Raw genomic sequence first — 14,566 nt, forward strand, 5'->3', positions numbered from 1 at the left:
CTCATAGTGAAGATGCTATGAACATTGTTGAAATGACAGCAAAGAATTTAGGATATTACATAAATTTAGTTGAAAAGCAATGGCAGACTTTGAGAGCATTGACTCCAAGTTGGAAAGAACTTCTCTTGTGGGTAAAATGCTATAAAATGGCATTGCATTCTACAGAGAAATCTTTCATGAAGAAGTCAGCTGATCCAACAAACTTTATTATTGTCTTATTTTCAAAAATTGCCTCAGCCATCCCAGCCTTCATCAGCCACTGCCCTGACTAATCAACAGCCATCAACATCAAGGTGAGACCCTCCACTAGCAAAAACTTAACTACTAATAGCCTACTGTTAGCATTTTTGAGCAATAAAGTACAGTGGATCCTTTAACAGTGTGGGAGGTAGGGGTGCTGACCCCCAATACAGTAAAAAAAAATCACATACAACTTTTGACTCCCAAAAACTTAACTACTAAAAGCCTACTGTTCATCAGAAGCCTTATCGATAACATAAGTAGTTGATAACGCATGTTTTGTATATGTATTATATAGTGTGTTCTTGCAATAAAGTAAGATAGAAGAAAATGTTATTAATAAGATCATAAAGAAGAGAGAATATATTTACTATTCATTAAGTGGTAGTGGTTGATCATAACAGTTTTCATCCTTGTCTTCATGTTGAGTAGGCAGAGGGGGGATTCATCTGCTGTCTTGGAGGTGTTAGAGGCGGAAGAAAATCTGCAAGTAAGTGGACCTATGTTGTTCAAACCTGTGTTTTTCAAGTGTCAACTGTAGTTGAAAATGAGAGTATTGTCCTAGCCTAGTCTGAGACTGGGTGATTCATAAAGAAAAGAGGTATGTTTGACTCAAAGTTCTGCAGACTGCACAAGAAGTATGACATCAGAATATACTTCTGGTGAGGGCCTTAGGAAGCTTCCACTCATAGCAGAAGACAAAGAGGAGCAGACGTGTACAGATCACATGGCAAGAAAAAGAAGCAAGAGACGAGTAGGGAGGGAGGTGCCAGGTTCTTTTTAACAATCAGTTCTCATGGGAACTAGTAGAGTGATAAACCCCCGTATCCTCCTCATTACAAGGAAGATAGCAGCAAGCCATTTATGAGGGATCCACCCCATGACCCAGACATCTCCCTCCAGGCTCCATCTCCAACACTGGGGATTGGATTTCAACTTGAGACTTGGTAGGACCAAACAAACTATATCCAAACCATAGTAGATATATACAATTTTTTAAAGACGTAATGCTGTCATACTCTTAATAGACTCAGTGTGAACATAACTTTTGTATGTATTGGGAAACAAAAAAATTCATGTGACTCGCTTTATTGTGGTGGTCGGGAACTGAACCTGAAATGTCTCCCAAAGTATGGCTGTATACATATGGAACAAAAAATATGTACAAATTGTAAGTATATTAATCATAAGGGAAATCATAAGTATATTTGATGAATTTTCATATGTGGAACAAGAATACAAGTCAAGAAACAATAGCAGGAAAATTGCCATAATCCAAGGAAGTCCCTTGTACACCCTTATTGCGGGATCTGGCCAGCAGCCCACAATGCAACGGGGTTCTCTCTTTATTCCCAGGCAGATCAGCAGGTCGAGAAATAATAGACACACACAAGATAGTGAAAGCTGGGTCCGGGGGTGTCATCGCCTTCTGGTCCCATGGTGCCAACAATGCACTGGATATGCCAACATTTATTATTAAGTTTAGTGAGGGTGGGGGTAGGTTAGTGAGGGATTTAGGATCATTCGATTATGAGGTGAGATGGTCACATGGGAGTGAAGTAATTCTTTAACATAACATCTGTACGCAGAAGTACAGTATACAGAGTTAAGAATTTACAATATAGTATGTGCGTCAGTAATTTCTAACAAGAGCCTTAAAACAGGAACACAGTCTTTCCATAACCTATGATTAGCAAGATATTAATCAGCAGTAACAGTTACAGCAAAAGCTGGTTACAAACAATTCATAGAAATAGGGCGTGAAGTTAGACAACTGGTTAGACCAGAATTTCTCAGAAGGGAGTATGCTTTAACCCTAAAGAGGCCTAGAAGAGCCGTGGCAAGATGAGGGCGTTTATCTTATCCATATGGACAGGCGCCCCCCCCATGCATCTGTTTATAGGCTCTCCACGAGGGTCACATTCCATTCCCAGAGCTATGAACATCTGCTTTTCTGGAATAGGAATCTTGGTGATGTGAAACCTCCCTGACTGCACGTCCATTCATAGGCTCTCTGCACGGGGAAGCACATCATGCGCTGTTGGCTCATTCTGGCAGTCCAACCTGGCATTGTCTTTACACAGTCCTGCATGCAATTTTCTATTTACAGTAATCAGAAGCATTTCATCTTTTACTCTATAGCGATAGTTTCAAGGAGTCTCCCTACACACCCTTTTATCCATTACCATCTGCTGCTCCCTCCCCACCCCCAGTGACGAGGATAACTATTTTGACTTATATTTGTATTTTCGTAAACACATACATTTGTATTTTCTATTTTTGAACTTTATGCAGTATAAGTTCATTCACACAGAGTGTATTCTTCTTGAGCCTGATTTCTTTGGGTCAGTATTGTGATTCTCATATCCATATTGTTACATGTAATCATAGTTTGTTCATTTTCACTAATGATACTATTACATTGTATGAATACAGCACAATTTTTCCATTCTACAGTGGATGAACATTTGAGTTGTTTCTCATTTGGGGCTTTTGGTGAACATGTATGTATGCATTCCTTTTGGGTATATATCTAAGAGTAGAATTACTGCTTCACAGCATATGCCTACATTCAACTTTAACAGATACTACCAAAAAGGTTTGCAAACTGTTTGTATCAGTTTACACTCTACCAGCAGTTTACACTCTACCAGCAGTTTACAAGAACTTTTGTTGATTTCTGTTTTCATAAGTACTATTGCTTTTTCATTTTAGCCATTTCAGTCTAGTAGTAGTATCTCATTTTGCTTTAATTTGCATTTCCCTGGTGACTAATAAAATTGAACATCCTTTCCTGTTTGTTGGCCATTTGAATATGCATGCTCTTTTGTGAAATGCCTGTTCAAGTCTTTTGCCCTTTTTAAAGTTGGGTTGATTATCTTTTTCTCATTGCTTTATAGTTTTTTTTACTGGCTTATTGTGTCATTCTTAGTTTCAGGGGAAAACTAAGTAATTTATCTTTAAATAAAATTATCACTGTGGCTTGTTTCTAATTACTGTTCTTTATCAGATTAAGGAAATTTCCTTCTTTTCTGATTAAGAGTTTTTATCATTAATTGGTGCTGATTTGTAAAATGTTTTTTCCACAGCTGTCCAACTGATTATATTATTTTTGTCCTGTTAATCTGATGAATTACATTGATTGAATTTCCAATATTAATCTACCCCTAAATTTCTGGAATAAATCCCATTTATTTATATTATTATTTTATACATAATTGGATTTTATCCATTAAAGTTTAAGATTATTGCATCTACTTTCATGAGAAATACTGGCCCATAATTACAAGATAAAGATTTCTTGAAATGTCTTGGTCAGCTATTGATATCAAGATTACTGCCTAAATGACTTTTAAGTAAAAGTGGTAGAAAAAAATTCTAATACATTTTTAGAAAATAGTGTGTTTCAGAAATTTGTTGGAAAACTTGTTTCTGGCTAAAGTGACTTGACTTTTTTCAGACCAACTTTGGTATAGACAACATCATTAAAGTATAAGCTGATATGAAAAAATATATAATATGTTGTATAATTATATACTATATTATATGCTATTTTATATAGTCTATATTATATACTATTTTTATGAAATATATTTGTATAAACATAAAACTTTTAAAGTGTGATTGGTAAAGTGAGCTTGGTATATGGACTGAGTGGTAATATGGGCATACTAAAAATTGAATCAGTGAGCTAAATGATCAACCTTAGGAATTCCTTCAGTAAGCAGTACAAAAGCACAAAGAAATGAAAATAATATAGTCAGAATTTTAATGTCTATCTAATAGGAGTTCTAGAAAGAGAAAATGGAAAGGAGATAAGAAAATATTCCTTAAATGAAGAATGATTATATATTTAGATCAAGGGTCAGCAAACTTCTTCTGTAAAGGGCAGATAATAAATATTTTAGGCTTTGTAGACTTTACAGTGTCTGTCACAACTACTCAACTTTACCATGTAGCACGAAAGCAGCCGTAGACAGGAAATGAATGGATGACTATGTTCCAGTAAACTTTTATCTAAAAAACCAGGAGGCTGTCTGAATTACTTTAGATTGGGAAAGCCATCGCATACTCCTGGCAACCCCTAATCTATTTTCTGTCTTCATGGATATACCTATTCTAGATGTTTCATATAAATGGAATCATATGGTCTATGGCCTTTTGTATCAGGCTTCTTTCATTTAGCGTGCTTTTGAAGTTCACATACATTGTAGCATGTGTCAGTGCTTATTCCTCTTTATGGCTAAATAAGATTCCATTTTATGGATATACCACCGTTTGTTTATCCATTTGTTCATTTATGAACATTTGGATTATTTTACTTTTTGGCTATTTGAGTAGTGGTGCTATGAACATTTGTGTATCAATATTTGTTTGAGTACCTGTTTCCAATCTGGGGGGGTTGGAATGCTTAGAATTGTTGGCTCATGTATTAATTATATGTTGCTTTTTGAGGAACTGCCAAACTGTTTTCGACAGCAGCTGCACCATTTTACAGTCCCACCAGAAATGTACAGATGTTCCAGTTTCTCCACATCATCACTGAAATTCATTTTTTCCCTGTTTTTTAATTATGATCCTAGTGGATTCGAGAACAGGAGTTTCTTATAGCTCTATGAGTTCTTATTTAATCGCATAGACAGTTGGAGAAATAAATAATGCAAAAAGTCTCAAGTTAGGTACCTAGAACTGCTAGCATATTTATTTAAAGTTTATTTACACATTTGATTATGAGTTGATAGTTTACGGTAGTTAATGATTATTGTCCTAGAATGTCTGCCTACTCATTCATATGTATATTTCATTTTTACTCTTTCTTTTAGTTACCTGAGAAGAAAAGGAATAATAATAAATGAAACATCTGCAGTTGTGTATGCTCAGTTACTCACAGGTCGTAAATATCAAATAAATCAAAATGGTGAAGTTCGTCTAGAGAAACAGTGGTCAAAACAAGTTGTTCCTTTTGTTTATCAAACTATTGTCAAGGTAAGTCTATATCAAATTTCAATTCTATCTTAATGTACACTATTATACACTATATAATGAGAAGATGAAATATAGACTAATTCAGCGATGTATAATAGAGATTATCATTTAATATAATTTACAAAATAACTTATTTGTAAGAAGTATTACATGCTCAGACACTCACTATATGTAGTTAGGAAACTTGTCTTTTGTGCTTTATTTAAGGACTTAGTCTCTAAAAGAAAAATCCCAGCATTAACTTATACCCTTGAATTTTATATTTTTATCCTTCAAAAATATTTGCCTTAAGTAATCTCATAAATGTAAAAGGCATTTATTTTTGCCTTTATAATCTTAGATATGATAAGAGGACAAAACATGTTTTAAGTATGTAGTTATCCTGTAATTTGGGGCGTTATAGTGCAGTGTAGGGACTAAGTGACTAAGAGCACTGGCTGCCTGAGTTGACTTCTTAGCTGCATGACCTTGGACAAGATTCATCCCCTTTCTGTGCCCCAGTTTTCTCATCCATAAAGTGAGGCTAATAATGGTCTCTGCCACAGAGGTTTGTCATGAGGATTAAATGAACTCAATAAATGTGTGAAGCACATAGAAGAGTGCCTGCCATATAACCAGTCAGCAAATTTTAGCTGTTAGCACTATGTAGAAAAATCTTCACATTGACATTTGCAAACAGCATAGTCATAATCCCATAGGAAAAAAACTTGATATGCAATCTATAGAAATTGTGACTAAGATGATTTACTTTTATTTTATGTAGGACATCCGAGCTTTCGACTCCCGTTTCTCCAATATCAAAACATTGGATGATTTATTTCCTCTGAGAAGTATGGTCTTTATGCTGGGAACTCCCTATTATGGCTGCACTGGAGAAGTTAGTTTCCATTATTGTTACTGATACATTTTTCTCTAGTTTAAAGCAGTTATTTAACTTCTCTTCATTTAGGTTTAAATTAAAATACAATAATGAGGGGAAAAAATAAAGAATTTATCCATGTAACTTATGAACACAGTATTTGACTTATATATCTAAAGACTACAAAACTAAAGACTATATAGTCTTGAGCAGCTTAGGATCAAAAGGTGGTGTGTTCAAATCCTGATCTCTTTTTTTTTTTAATCAGTTTTGTTTATTGTAGTGGTATGGATGAAGCAATTTTGAAACTATTTTAGACATGTAATAGGCTTGAGTGAATTTGTAAATGCATTCATATTTAAGGAACTTCGGTTCTTAAATGGAAAAAGGTACATGCAAATATGGAAGGGGAGAAAGCAAGAAAGAACCTATAGGGACAAATTTGGAAGTATTAGTGTGAACTTACAGTTTCTAAAATATGTATATATGTTTGTATATCTATGTATATGGGCACATGTATATGTGTATGTATATATACATGTATGAATATGTTTCTATACATACATGTATTTTCTAGCTGTATTTGCTGAAAGGGATAAGAAGCAAAGACAGCTTAGCACAATGACCACATGCACCACCCAGATCTTGACCTCTAATTTCATACCTCACTAAAAGGAACAGGGCATCTCAGAGAAATTGCTGATTCTGGATCTGAGGCAGGGAAGATACAAGATGAACTTGGAACATCTTGTTATGCCAGAAAGTAAGGAGATGCTCAGAAGAATGGTGGGAGTATGTCATGTAAACATAAGAACCAGGTTGAGGGTACTATCACTGCCCAAATCTTGGATACTTTGAGAGATAAAATAATTAAATTCAGTAATGAATTATAAACCATTGGGGGAAAAACAGAAATTCATGATTCCATAGTGACAGTGAAAATATAAATAGGGAAAGGACGGGCTCTTGTCTGTAGTAACATGTAAGAAGTAAATTTGGAGAGAGTGCTGCAGTTGAAAAACTGTTGCGCAACCATTATGATAAAAGATTGAATCATGTAAGAATCATCTTTGGGAACTAAATCTAGGGTGATTTTTTTTTTTTTTTTTTTATCAGGAGCAGGATATTTGCATAGTCTTAGAATGTCTCCTACAGACTTTTAGCTGCAAGGGAAACAAAAACTGTAATTATGAAGGAAAAAAATTGAGCAACATCTTGATGGTATAATCAAAGTTAACATTACATTAAAGGACAGACGAACATTGTGTACCTCCAGATGTAATACCCTTCAGAGGACACATCACCTATGCGGTATTCTGGCTGTGAATGTATTACCGTAACCTAATTATGTGGAAGCATCAAACAAACCCAAAATGAGGAACTGGTTTTTTGTTTTTGTTTTTTTTACAAAAGTAGGTTGAAAAGGGAGGGACAAATTATATTCCTCAAAATGTAAATGTTGGCTGGGTATAGTGGCTCGCTCCTGTAATCCCAGCACTTTGGGAGGCCAAGATAGGCAATCACTTGAGGCCAGGAGTTCAAGACCAGGCTGACCAACACAGCGACACCTCATCTCCGCTAAAATTATAAAAATTAGCCGGGTATGGTGGCGTATGCATGTAATCCCAGCTACTTGGGAGGCTGAAAATGAGAATTGCTTGAACCTGGGAGACAGGTTGTAGTGAGCCGAGATGATACCGCTACACTCCAGCCTGGATGACACGGCAAGACTCTGTTAAAAAAAAAAAAAAAAAAAAGCAATAACTTAAAAGATCAGTATCATAAAAGCAAAGAAAGGCAGTGGATACATTTTAGATTAAAGGATGCTAAAGAGATATGACAATTAAATGCAGTATCTGATCCTAGTCTGGATCTTATAATAAAGGAAGAAAATAGTTCTATAAAGGACATTATTAGGTCAACTGACAAAACTGGAATATGGATGGTAGCTTAGATAAAAGTATTATGTCAATGTAAATTTATATACTTAATAACTGTACTGTGATTATATAGTAAAATATCTATCTTAGGAAATATACACTGAAATATTTAGAGGTCAGGGACATGATATATGTAATATATACTCAAGGGGTTCAGAAAGATAACTATGTATAGGTAAATACACAGTACACAAATGTTAAAGTCATTTGTTTTACAATGCTAATAACAAAAGGTGAATCTGGATAAATTTTCTTTCTTTTTTTTTTTTTGAGACAGAGTCTTGCTCTATTACCCAGGATAGAATGCAGTGGCACAATCTGGTCTCACTGCAACCTCCCCTTTTTTTTTTTTTTTTTTTTTGCGACTTTTTGGTACTTTGAAATTATTTGCAAGTAAAAACTTAATTTAAAAAAGAATGATTGGGCCAAGCACAGTGGTATGCACCCGTAATCCCAGCACATTGGGAGGCCAAGGCCGGGGGCAGGGATTGGTTGAGCCCAGGAGTTTGAGACCAGCCTGGGCAACATGGCAAAATCCCATCTCTGCAAATAATTGAGCTTAGTGGTGCACACCTGTAACTCCAGCTACTTGAGAGGCTGAGGTGGGAAGATTGTTTGAGCCCAGGAAGCCAAGGCTGCAGCAAGTCGGCAAGCCGTGATAGTGCCACTGCACTCCAGCCTAGATGACAGAGCAAGACCCTGTTGCCAAAAAAAAAAAAAAAAAAAAAAGGGCCAAATGCAGTGGCTTCCACCTATTATCTTACCACTTTGGGGAGACCAAGGCAGGAATATTACTTGGGCCCAAGAGTTCGAGGTTGCAATGAGCTGTGATCTACCACTTTAGCCTGAATGACAGTGAGATCCTGTCTACGGCCATACCACCCTGAACGCACCTGATCTTGTCTAACAGAGTGACATCCTGTCGAAAAGAAAACAAAAGAAGAAAAAAGAAATTAACAACCATTAAAGCAATGATACAGTGACTCAAATTTACAGTATCGTAGATCCTGTCTCAAAAGAAGTTAACCATTAACGCAATGATACAGTGACTCAAATTTACAGTATTTTCATACCCATTTAACAAATTTCAAGAGAATTTCCACTATCCAACTTGTCATACTGTATTTCAAAAATAATAGTGTTCAAATAAGTTAAAAAATAAAATATACTGAAAGAGACTATACTGTGATTTTTTTTTCTTCTAAGGTGCAGGATTCAGGTGATGTGATTACAGAAGGTAGGATTCGTGTGATTTTCAGCATTCCGTGTGAACCCAATCTTGATGCTTTAATACAGAACCAGCATGTGAGTACAGTAGTTTGTATCGTTGCATTTAGAATTGATAATCTTAAAATATTAGGAAATTTTTGCCACCTCCTTTGAATCTATTTCAGATATTTTATTTAATACTGATTAGATTCTCCCAGTTGCAGCTACTGTTTAAAAATAAGTGTGGAATCTGTGCTTAAAACTTCATGTAGATCTTTGTGGGGGGAAATCACTGATATCCAATTATTAATCCATAGTGATTGTTAGGGATTATTGTGTTCAAGCTTATAAGATGCACATTGATTAGCACACTCTCTGGGAATAGATTTAGGTGTTTTAAACCTTTCATAATAATTCAGAGCCTGCATTTTTAGTTGCAAGTGACAAATGGCCTTTCTGCAAAGGCTGTATGTATCCACTCAGCTAAAAATGAACGGTCTCAATCCTAAAGAATACTGGAAAAATGCATTTAAGTTAACAGCATCTTTTTCAGGACTTTCTCACCAAAAAATTCCACTGGCTTTCTTTTCTCCTGTTAAAACAGAGGGAAGGTTCTGATATCTGTCATTTGTTCTTATTGATTGGTTGGATAATTAGCTAAAATTAATTCACAATCAACCAATTATTGCTACTTAGGCTTTTTTTCCCCCACTAATAGTAAAATGTAAAGCTTTATATCCTGTGAAATGAATTTAAGGCATTACATATCAGCACACCCGTGAGGAAACTTTATGTATGGAAGACAGTCATCCCTAAAATCTTACCATCTGGTGCCATTTGAAGAACAAATTTAGACAGCATAGTCAGGAAACCAGGAGAGTGGCTCATTAAATAAAGTAGCTGGAGATTTGTACTGGGAATCAGTGAACGTTAAAGAACTTGTGTTCCTTCATCCCTGGCTTTTTCTAGATCTCGAAGAGCCTGTCCTCTTGTATAATTTTAAATTATAGCAAAACCCATTATTTCTCAAAAGGAGTACTATTGGCCATTTGGGCAGGACAGTTATGTATTAAATAAAACTGTTTTGTATATGGCAGGACAGTTGGCATCTTTGGCTCAAGGGCATTAAGTACTAGTAGCCCGTGCCAGTTATGGTAATTAAATGTGCCTCTACACATTTCTAAATGCTTGTTAGAAAAGTGTTGCTACTTATGTTTGAGACCTACTACCATAATTCTTTGAACTCTTCTGGAAAGCATACTTGATTTGTATTAGATTATTGCTCAATCTGATTATGTTCTTAAGTATGTTTTATTGTTATGTACATGAAGTTAGGAGTATATGGTAGTTTATCCAAGTTAGTATTGGATTCATCAGTCATTTGCTTCCTGTTTAAATATTATATGATCTGTTACTTTTTTTAATGTGACAATATGTTTTCTTCCCTTAAGTATATAAATTAAGGTTACATTTCATTGACTGTATTAATAATGGGTCTATACATGCTTGTATATTTTCATATGATAGTAAATATTAGGGGAAAAGAATATTACTTATATCCATATATGAAGGACACTTTTAGTTTTTCTCAGTAGCAACTATTTTGGTGACGTACCTATTTTTTAATTCAGTCTAGTAATTATTGAGGCCTCATTTTGTCCCAAGTACTTTGCTAGGCCCTGCTTGGAATATGAAAATTAGTAGAAACAAAAACAAACAAAAAAGTTGCCTGTGGAATTTGCCATTTAGTACTTACAGTAGAGTTTATTTCTTAAGACAGTTTCACAAACTGTATATTTCCTCCCCCCTTTTATCCATCCTTGGGAATTCTGTCCTTTAAGGAGAAAGAGAGAGGAGCAGAAAAATTCTGCCTACAGATCCTTTCAAAAAAAAAGGGAAATGGATCTAAGTGAAAATCCTTATATTGCCACAATCCAATGGTTAGTGATGTCTTGATTATCTCCAGATTTTAAAGGTAAAGAAATAACATTTAATGTAAACTTGTGTTTCCATAATTGACCTTTTTGTTTTTATATTTAAAGAAATATTCTATAAAGTACAACCCAGGATATGTGTTGGCCAGTCGCCTTGGAGTGAGTGGATACCTTGTTTCAAGGTTTACAGGAAGTATTTTTATTGGAAGAGGATCTAGGAGAAAGTAAGTTTATGTTAGAGAAATTTACTTAAAGTGGCAGAAAAATTAAATGATAAAGATTAAATGCTTAATATTTCAGTATTTATTTTCTTATTAATTGCTCTGAATTGTCTTAAAATTGTGCATAAATTTCTCTGATGGTAATCTTTCATCTGAATGGCACATGTTTTAGGTGGTTGGAAAAAACAGTTCTTATTTTTTAGCAGCTAATAAATTGAACCTTGAAAAAAGGTATCAGAGGGTGTGTGTGAACCTCAGTAGTGTATTTCCTTGCATCTTGTTATTTCATTTTCCTCTATAGTTACATAATTTATTTACATGCTTTGTTAACTTGGGTTTTGAAGCCTTTCTTCTAGTTTTTCAATTACTGCTACTTTGGAAATAACCATAATAACTAAAATATAGAAGAATAATCAAAACTGAGCTTTTCTAAGAATTGAAAGCAAAACTTTTTATTCCTTGAACAACATTTTAAAACGTGTGTGTGTGTGTGTGTGTGTGTGTGCACGTGCGTGCATGTGTGGTTTAAATTCAGCCCTCATGGAGACCATAAAGCAAATGTGGGTTTAAATCTCAAATTCAACAAGAAAAATGAGGAGGTACCCGGATATACCAAGAAAGTTGGAAGTGAATGGATGTATTCATCTGCAGCAGAACAACTTCTGGCAGAGTACTTAGAGAGGTAAGTACCTAATAAGATATCCTAGTAGTCATCCAGAATCTTAGGAAAATACTGTTTATTTTTTTGCTTACATTAGTTTTAGTGGACAAATATTTCCATTAGTAAAATCTGGCATATGTTACATGTAAACTTAATTTTGCATCATGGCTTATCATAGCCACTAGCTAAAATTGAGTAGAAAAATACCATATTATTAAAAAGAAAATATGTAATGAGAATTGGCCTCGTTAGTTAAAGTTTTTCTTAACTTACTATTATAAATTGTTCACTACTTTGCATACCTGTGTCAGCACTGAGAGGACTGATATGGATAAACAAAGCTCTTAGCATAGTGGATTTTTTCTGATTCTTAGAACTTTGTAGCTGCACAGGTTACTATTTTAGAATTATTGAATTTTATTGCTGAAATTATCAAGGAAATCAGCAAGTCAACTCATACCAAAAGTGAGAAAGCCAAGTACCAAGATTCACTGAGTTACTACTGACAAAGACTTACAGGAAGTATGTTTTCATCTGATTCATAATTTAATGTTCTTTCTGTTATTTCACTGGTTTCTAACCTTATATTTGAAGATCTCTTTATTAGTTTCCTAGGACTCCTATAACAAAGTACCACAAACTGGGTGGCTTAACAGAAATGTATTGTCTCAACCAGTTCTGGTGACCAAAAGTCCAAAATCAAGATATTGCAGGACAATGATGGTCCCTCTGAAGGCACTAGGGAAGCACCTCTGTTCTACCTTCTCATAGCCTTATATATTATTTGGCTTGTAGATGCATCTCTCCAGTCCTCCGTGTTCATGTGATGTTCTTGCCGGGTGTCTCACATCATCTTTCATCTCTGTATGTCTGTCTCTGTGTCTTAATTTCCCCATTTTATAAGAATACCAGTCAGATCAGAGCCCATGCTAATGACCACATTTTGTTTGACTGCCTCTACTAAAAACCCTATTTCCAAATAAAGTCACATTCCATAACTTCTGAGTGGGGCAGGACACAATTCAATCCCATATTACCATCTGGAAATTTAGATTGTTTCTTCTGTTCACTTTCTTATTTCTTTAAAAGGTCATGTTTAAACTGCTTTTTCTTAATTTTTTAACTTGACATATTTATGGATTTCCTACTGTGAGTGGCTTTCCTATCCTGAGCCTCAGTTTTCTTTGACTTCTACCACTCTGGATTCCCTCACACACATATTTCCTCTCTCACTAAAGTTTTATCAAGATTTTTTATTAAATATGTATTAAAGGTTTACTTCCTTAAGATGAAGTAAATGTTCACAGCTGGACGTTATGTAGTATTAAGATTACAGTTTATTTCTTGTACACATTTTTATTTTCTCTGCTGTTTTTTTCATTTGCTTCTTATCTATATTCACATAACAAATTCTTTGCCATAGCTGTTTACAGTGTGGTCAAACAGATCAGGTGATCGCTCAGTTCCATTTTCCTCTTGGAGACTTCTTTTTATTTTATTTTTTATTTTTATTTTTATTTTTTTTTTTTTTTGAGACGGAGTCTCGCTCTGTCGCCCAGGCTGGAGTGCAGTGGCGCAATCTCGGCTCACTGCAAGCTCCGCCTCCCGGGTTCACGCCATTCTCCTACCTCAGCCTCCCGAGTAGCTGGGACTACAGGCGCCCGCCACTGCGCCCGGCTAATTTTTTTCTATTTTTTAGTAGAGACTTCTTTTAAAACCTCTGTCTTCCTGCTTCAGTTTGAACTGATTGCTCTCTACGGCTGTTGTGCAGCTCTCATTCTGCAGTTTCCCGGTGCTGATATCCTAGGAATTCAATTCTCTTCACCAGTCTGCCATATAGGATTCCTTCATTTTCTGACTCTCATGCCTCACTCTTTCTGATATATATCTCCATTTTGATAGGGCACTTACTCCAATAGCTTCCTGAGAAAACTTGCATGTCTGGAGATCTCTTTATTCTTCTCCTACACTTGATTGATAGTTTGCCTAGGTATAGAATCCTAGATTGGAGATTATTTTCCCTCAGTTTTGTTTTTGCTTTTGTTTTTGTTTTGTTTTGTTTGAGACAGAGTCTCACTCTGTCACCCAGGCTGGAGTGCAGTGGCACAATCTCAGCTCACTGCAACCTCTGCCTCCCCAGTTCAAGTGATTCTCCTGCCTCAGCCTCCTGAGCAGCTGGGATTACAGGCACCTGCCACCATGCCCGGCTAAATTTTGTATTTTTTTCTAGTAGAGATAGGGTTTTACCATGTTAGTTTCAAACACCTGACCTCAAGTGATCTGTCCGCCTTGGCCTCCCAAAGTGCTGGGATTACAGGTGTGAGCCGCCATACCTGGCCTTCCCTCAGAATTTTGAAACCACTGTTCGATTCTCTTCTCATTTCCATATTGCTGTTGATAAATCCTGTGCCATTCTCATTCTGAATTTCTGTATGTGATCTGTCTTCATTTTCTGAAATCTTTTTAGCACTTTTCATTTGTTGGTGCTTTTTAATAATGTGAGGATGTGTGCCTTG

The 14,566-nt window shown here is 35.5% G+C and overlaps 1 protein-coding gene across 4 annotated transcripts in view; it reads left to right on the top strand.

The window, feature by feature from the left end:
- XRN1 (5'-3' exoribonuclease 1) overlaps window positions 1–14,566 on the top strand; it is a 136,328-nt gene that overhangs the window by 53,871 nt on the left and 67,891 nt on the right. For all 4 annotated transcript variants that reach the window (XM_008008855.3, XM_008008858.3, XM_008008857.3 and 1 more), the window contains exons 21-25: window positions 5,064–5,226; window positions 5,990–6,103; window positions 9,232–9,330; window positions 11,277–11,392; window positions 11,925–12,071. In XM_008008855.3, coding sequence (XP_008007046.1) covers window positions 5,064–5,226; window positions 5,990–6,103; window positions 9,232–9,330; window positions 11,277–11,392; window positions 11,925–12,071 — 639 coding nt within the window. The remainder of the gene's footprint in view (window positions 1–5,063; window positions 5,227–5,989; window positions 6,104–9,231; window positions 9,331–11,276; window positions 11,393–11,924; window positions 12,072–14,566) is intronic.

The sequence above is a fragment of the Chlorocebus sabaeus genome, chromosome 15, assembly GCF_047675955.1.
Source record: "Chlorocebus sabaeus isolate Y175 chromosome 15, mChlSab1.0.hap1, whole genome shotgun sequence".
NCBI classification, from domain to species: Eukaryota; Metazoa; Chordata; class Mammalia; order Primates; family Cercopithecidae; genus Chlorocebus; species Chlorocebus sabaeus.